General features: G+C 55.2%; 2 protein-coding genes across 2 annotated transcripts; both read right to left on the reverse strand.

The window, feature by feature from the left end:
- Window positions 1–521: 521 nt before the first annotated feature.
- Window positions 522–2,190, reverse strand: LOC103654324 (tryptamine hydroxycinnamoyltransferase 1). Its single transcript, XM_008681169.4, has one exon. The coding sequence runs from the start codon at window positions 2,028–2,030 to the stop codon at window positions 660–662; it is 1,371 nt and encodes a 456-aa protein (XP_008679391.1). The 5' UTR covers window positions 2,031–2,190; the 3' UTR covers window positions 522–659.
- A 1,099-nt stretch (window positions 2,191–3,289) lies between these two features.
- Window positions 3,290–7,025, reverse strand: LOC103654325 (pentatricopeptide repeat-containing protein At1g52620). The gene is made up of 2 exons (XM_035967483.1): window positions 4,266–7,025; window positions 3,290–3,674 (listed from the first exon to the last, which is right to left on the reverse strand). The coding sequence occupies exon 1, from the start codon at window positions 6,897–6,899 to the stop codon at window positions 4,437–4,439; it is 2,463 nt and encodes an 820-aa protein (XP_035823376.1). The 5' UTR covers window positions 6,900–7,025; the 3' UTR covers window positions 3,290–3,674; window positions 4,266–4,436.

A 7,025-nucleotide genomic window follows, 5' to 3' on the forward strand; every position in this document is an offset into this window, starting at 1 on the left:
GCGCGACAGAGGAGCGGTGCTGAGGAAGACGACGCCGCACGGCAACAGTGAGGAAAACGGCGTGGAGCGGCAGTGAGGAGTCCGCCGCGGCGGATGCGCGAGCAGTACGGAGCAAGTTGGCGGGAACGCGACTAAATGCGACGCTGTTCCCGCGTCCTTCTCTTGTTGGCGTGGGGCAATGGGAAAAGCCAGAGTGCTAGCTTGGAAATCTCTATAGCCGTCAGATGGTAGCTGGAGGGTGCTGATTGAGGGAACGTTACGTTGTAAAGTTGCTCTGTAAAGTTACTCAATCTGGGTTCGGCCTGGACGGCCTGATCCGGAAAGCTATCGAACTGACTTCACATGAGGGAATTGATCTGGACAGATCTGTACGGCAGCCTAGCTAGCTGCCTTGAGTGACCCGACCTAGCTGGATTAAGATGACAAACCTAGACAACTTTGCATATATAGAACAACACGCTTATCCTCTATTCCATTTTTTCGTATCAACCATATATGTTGAGAATTTCGGACATAATTAGTACTGTATATATTTAAATAAAACTTTATTGACTTGTGAGAAATATATATATTATTCCTTTCCCGCATGCTTAGGCAGTAAATAATTTTGGTGGCGACGTGTGTGTTTTCATCCTCCATGAGTGACACGGAGTTGTTTTCTAGTCCATGGTGTAAGCAATATCCATAAGCTCCTTGGCATGCTTGTCCCACAGCGCCACGAACGCGTCGACGCCGCCTCCTTTCCGCAGGCTGGGTATGAGCACGACCACCCCGTCCAGCGGGACCTTCGCCGGCAGGATCCCGGCCAGCCGTCCGCCGCACCCAAAGTCCAGGCGGTGCAGCTCCAGGTGCAGCCAGCTGTCGGACGCGACGTCCGGGAGCAGCACGTTGTCCTCGTCCCCGACCGTGGGCTCCAGCAGCTCCTCGCCGCCGTGCAGGTGCAGCTCCCCGAAGTCGACGAAGGACTGGAAGTACTGGCGGTCGCGCGCGCGCACGGCCGCGCGGATCAGCGCCGCCGCGTCGGCCAGGGCGCCCCGCGCCAGGTCCCGGGCGCAGGTGGCGGCGCTCGCCGTGAGGACCGCGTTGCCGAAGAAGCCCCGCGCCAGGGCGTCGGCGCCGAGGCGCGCGCGGCCGTTCACCGCCGCGTTCAGCGCCGTGCGCGACGCGTCGTCGGCGCGCCCGCGCGCCAGCGTGATCTTCCGCCACAGGTGCGCCGACACGGCCTCGAAGGTCGTGTACCACCGGCCCTGTCCCTGCGGCGGCGCAGCTGAGGCCTTGAGCGCCGCCACGAAGTCGCTCGGGAGGTGCAGCAGCACGTTGGCGATCTCCGAAGGGTCCACCCGGGCCGGCGCCGGCCTGCCGGCGGCGGCGTCCTCGGCGCGCAGGAACTCGGTGCCGCGGTGCTCGAACTCGCACCGCGGCGGCCGGCGCGGCGTGATGGCGCCCGGGCCGTACGGCGCCGGTGCCGGCGGCGCCGCCGGTAGTAGAGTGTCGTGTTTGTTGTTGGCGCGGACGGCGTCGGCCCACGCGTGGAAGAAGGTGGACATGGAGTAGCCGTCCGCGGCCTGGTGGTACGAGGACGAGGCGATGACGAGGCCCCCGCACGCGAAGCGGTTGATCTGGAGCATGAGCATGTGCGGTGGCGGCGGAGCCACGTCGCCGCCGACCGGCACGTGCAGGCGCGCGAGCTCCGGCGCGGGCGCGAGCGGGAGGTGGTCGGAGAGCGCGGACGCCACGGTGGCCTCGACAACGAGCGCGCCCGCGCCGCCTCTCCCCGTGACGAAGAACGGGCGTCGGCGCTCGTCGGCGTCGGCGACGACGAGGCGCGCGGTGAGGAGCGGGAAGCGCGGGAGCGTGGCGGCGAGCGCGTCCAGGAGGGCGGCGTCGGTGGGGTTGGGCGCGGCGTAGGCGAACAGCACGGTGACGTGGTAGGCGGGCGCGACGAGGTCGAACACCGTCAGCGGCACCTCCGCCGACGGCTCCGACTGCGGCGCGGGTATCACGAAGCTCCGCTGCACCTGCACGTCCATGATGCTGGCTGGCGAGCTTGAGCTAGGTAGCTAACTGCTAACCCTTGTGACTTGTGAGTACGTAGGGAAGCTTTGTGACTTGAGAGAGTGCAAAAGATGGTGGTGGTGGTGCCCACAGTGTGTAGGCAATGGCAGTCTATATATAGTGTGTGTGTGCCGTGGAAACCTCGTCGTGTCTGAACACTGAACTGAACCCTGCATGTGTTTCGGTCTGGTCTGGAGACTGGAGTGCGCGCGGTGGTGGTTGGTGTGCCAAATAGCTCAAGCTCGCCATGCATCGATCCGTGCGTCCTCGTAAATGCGTGCCTGTATACAGACAGACAGAGAGAGGGGTCAGATCAGGGAGCGAGAGGTGCACTGCAGTCTGCATGCAATGGTTGACGTGCTTGGCCGCGATCGTCCAAACGGTGCCAAAGGAATAGTCGGATAGGGAGACGTCACCTGAACCTGATGAGGACGACGCAGGAGGCCAGGAGCACGACCACCCGCGAGTTCGTTCCCAATGCATGCATGCTGTTCTTGGCCCTACTACGTGCCCCTGGTCCACGGTCGTCTACTGGCCCTGGCCTGGGTGTACGCACAGTCGTGCATGCCTGCGTGCGGGACCGGGGGACCACGACGACACCAACCGCGCGCTACGTGTCTGCAATCTGCATGCAGCAGAGGTCAAACTTGTGTGCGAGATGGCGTCGTCATGGTCATGCCATGCGACACCAACCACTGAACTGAGGAAAAGAAACCTGTAGGGCGTTTGGTTTACATATTTGTAACGTAATGGGTAACGGATAACGTTAAATCATGTTTGTTTTAGTCTAACCGTAATCAAATACCACACTAAAATTTGATACCAGCATATTCAAATTTGTTAGCGCCAGTAATCGAGCCGAAACCATTACCATTACCATTTGCGTTACATTTTTTGAACCAAACGGCACCCTGGTGACTCCAACTGTTGACTCTCCTCTACCCATCTGTGTCGTGGGCCTGCCCGCGAGAACGGGACCCATTTGCGTTGCACTTCTCGTGAGGCTTGCAGTACAGTCCATTCCACGCCACGGCCCAATAAAATCTGACGCCGAAGTCACCGCGGAGCCTTTCTCAAGAGGAAATAAATTACAGATGGAAATATTTCTATTTTTCTGTAAATAACACTGATGATACGCACATCTGAACAATTCCACCGCACAGCATATGTAGACATATCAAATATTGCGCTGCGCAATGCTGACATCAGCGGTAAAGGTTCAAGCTGCCGACGGTGAAGAAAACATCAGGATTGCATTCAAGTAATTTTGCCAGGTCCCTCTTGCGTCCAGTAGACAGGTTTTATACTAGATGAAAACAGAATATTTTTGGGGTTGGGACACGCCGCTCCGACTTCTAGTGGTGGTGATGATCCGTAAAACAGTTCTATTGTCATGCGGGATGCCTCTTGCGCTAGATGCTAACACGGTCAGAAGCTCGGTATGGGGTCAGCAGCTATGTACACAAGTATATATGCAGACGGGAAATAACTTTATGTTTTTGGCTAATGTCTAACATTACAGGTGGGGGGGAAAAAGTTTCAACAGTGCTGCTGGCTGTAACGAGGGAGCGGCTGATTTAATTCGCGTACCTGAAAAGGAGAGTCCAAGAGTTATAATCCTGGAAGAAGGAAACAAACAGGAACCTTAGTCTGTTAGTGTACCTTTCTAATATAAAGAGGGGGAACCAAATGCAGATGCAGAGCAGCATATAGTTGCTCAGATTTTTGTTCATCAATGCGTTTCAGTGCTCGATCTTGCGCGTTAACACTTGCAAGCATGATTCCCTGATGGCTGATTCTTATGTGACTTTGCGTCTCAATGCATGTGAACTGTGATGTCATTGAAAGCATGTTTTTTTGTGTGTGTGTGGTTAGAATAGGTTGACTGGTTTCCCCAGAAAAACCAATTTATCAACAAGGCAACGACCAGATACAAGAGAGAAAAAAAATTATATAATATTTTAATTGATTAGGGAAAAGATGTTGAGAAATTGTGGTAAGCTAAAACAAATCCAACTTTAGTCTCTGTAGCATTGGGTTGGGGGTAAACAAATCACTAGTGTTACAGTCTCCTTCCTCAGACACCTCATATATGGCATTCCTCTACTTGCATTCAGTGGAAGAGCTTTTAAAATATCAGATAAAGAAGCTGTAAAATGCATTGTTAAAGTTATATATATAAAAAAGGCAAACTGTGCACTGATTGCTACCTTCAAGGACGATCCCCACCGGAAACTTTGCCTTGCAGATTGCACTTGCGGTCTTGAAATTCATTGCTGGAGGAAACACCCTGTCAGGAGCTTCCTTGGCATTTCAAACCATGCTATTCTTCTTGTTATACCTTGATTCCAAGTGCCAGGTAAACCATGACATTGTGGGGGTCAGGAACCAGCGAATCTCTGCTCTGGTTGTTTGAGGAACTGAAACTCCTCAGAATATAACTGTAAAATCCTAGAGACTTCACCTACAACTGAACTAGTTACATGCTGATTGAATAATGCCATGTACTTGGTGATTATCTCAAATTCATCCTGCTGAAATTCATTAGGTAAGGCACTCCTCCATTTCCCTGATTCTCCAGCAGAAGAAAATCCATAAAGAAGTGAAAGGAAGGTTATAGGGTCTGGCAAGCAGCCTTTGTTAGACATCTTATCTTTCAGGTCCATTGCCTTCCCAAGCATATTATGTCTACACAAGCTGAAGATTATAGCATTGTACGCTGAAATCCTTGGGTCCAATCCATCAGAAATCAATCCCCTGAATACATCTAAAAGGGCACTCTTCTCGTGAGCCTGTTTAGTATCACTGCGGTTTGAGTTGACCATACCGTGCCTACAGTTTACGAGCCCATTCACTAAATAATGCACTGTAGCATCATTAGGAGGGCAATGGTTAAGCAGCATATGCTCAAAGTACGCTGCAGCTTGGATCACTTTATCTTTCTTAAAGAGACTACCAATTAGAACTGTGTAGTGTACAACATTGGGAAATAGACCCTCAGACTGCATCTTTGCAAATAAATCTTCTGCACTGTATGTGTCACCGATGTTGCAGTATCCACATATTAGTGATGCATATGTAAAAATATTCGGCTTGCATCTTCGCTTCATCATATCACATAAAAGCCTAAGTGATGCACTTATGTCACCTTTTTTAGCGTAGCCATCGACAAGTGTAGTATATGTAAACTCATCTGGGATACACCCAGCCTTTCTCATGCTGCTCATGCATGTAACCGCCTCTTTCATCATTCCAAACTTACAATATCCTTTTATCATAACATTGTAGGCAACAATATCAGGGCAGGCTTTTTCTTCCATGAATTCGAATATTTTCCTCGCATCACTGAGTTTGTCACTCCTAACGAACCCATCAATCAGAGTAGTATATATAAATTTATCAGGCTGGACTTTTTGCTCAAGCATCTCTTCAAGAAGGTTCTTAGCTGCAGAAAGCATCCGTTTCTTGCATAGGCCACTGATCAGCACATTATATATGTTAGCATCAGGCATCACCTGTCTCTCTGCCATCTTCTCCCGAACAATCAAGGCATCATTAACCTGCCCAGAAACAACGAGGCCATGAATCAATGCTCCAAGTGTGATCATGTCCGGAGTATGCCCTCTCCCCATCATTTCCACAAGCAAATCTGATGCAACCATCGCCTCTCCTCTGACGCAGAAGCCATGAATCAAAGGCGTATAGCTTAACTGATTCGGTTCCAACCCCCTCCTAATGGCCTCCCTCAAAAGTTTCAGAGCCTCTCGAACATCCCCTTCCCGGCAAAACCCTGCTATCATAGTATTAAACGTGACGACATCTGGGTTAAACCTGCTTTTGACCATTTGGTTCAGCATATCTGATGCCTGTGACGCCGACCGGCATTTGCACAATGCATTGATCACGGTGTTGTAAATCTGCACGTTGGGGGACAGCCCTCTCGCCCTCATCTCCCCAAGTAAGCTCTCAACCTTCGTCAAATCGCCTTTCCTCCCAAGCCAGTGAATGATAGCACCATACGTAACCACGGTTGGGATGATCCCCTTCGTCTCCATCTCGCCCAACAGCAGCAGCCCCCTCCCGATGTCCCCACGCCGGCAGTACCCGTCGATGAGCACATTGTAGAAAACGGCACCCGGGACGCACCCTTCTCCCCACCTGGCCTCAATGAGGCCCCTCCCCTCCTCCACCCGCCCTTCCAAGCACAGCCCGCGGACCATGACGCAGGTGCTGTAGTCATCCGCGCCGCCCTCCCGGACGAGCATCTCGCCGTACAGCCCCCGGGCGCGCTCCCACCGTCGGCGCTCCACGAGGAGCCTGAGCAGGCAGTTGCAGTCCGGCGCGTCGGGGAGCGCGCCGTGCAGTTCCCTGGCGCGCGCGCACGCCTCGGCGGCTTTCTCTTCCATGCCGGCGTCCGCGTAGGCGGCGGCGAGCGCGCCGAGGCTCCCGCGCGTGGGCGCGGCCCCCGCGAGGGACATGCAGCGGAGTGCGGCGTCCGCGGCGTCGAAGCGGCGGGCGCGGGCGAGGAGGCGGAGCAGCGCCGAGTGGGCGAGCGGGGTCGGGCCGCCGCCATGGCAGTGGTGGGCCCGGTGCCAGGAGAGGAGCGCGGCCGCGAGGTCAGGGTTGTGGTCCCCGAGCGCGGAGACGGCGGCGGCGAGGCGCGCGTCGGGGAGCGGGGAAGGGAGGAGCGCCGCGAGGGAGCTGGACCAGGACGGGTCGGTAGAGCGCGCGGCGAGCACGCGCGCGAGCGAGGCCGCGAGGGCGGGGGCGATGGCCGGGCTCGGTCTCAGGCCGTGGCGGCGGCGCGGGAGCGGTGTGACGCGGGGCAGGAGCCTCGCTGACATCAACCGCTGCTGCGGCGGCGGCAGCGGCAGCCGCGGCCTGCGAGCGCGACTGCACGAGCGAGGTGGAGGAGGTGGAGACGGCCGCGGCGCGAGTCGATGGCCAGCGGAGCCAGCGCCACGCTTCGT

Source organism: Zea mays, chromosome 4, assembly GCF_902167145.1.
Source record: "Zea mays cultivar B73 chromosome 4, Zm-B73-REFERENCE-NAM-5.0, whole genome shotgun sequence".
Lineage (NCBI taxonomy): Eukaryota > Viridiplantae > Streptophyta > Magnoliopsida > Poales > Poaceae > Zea > Zea mays.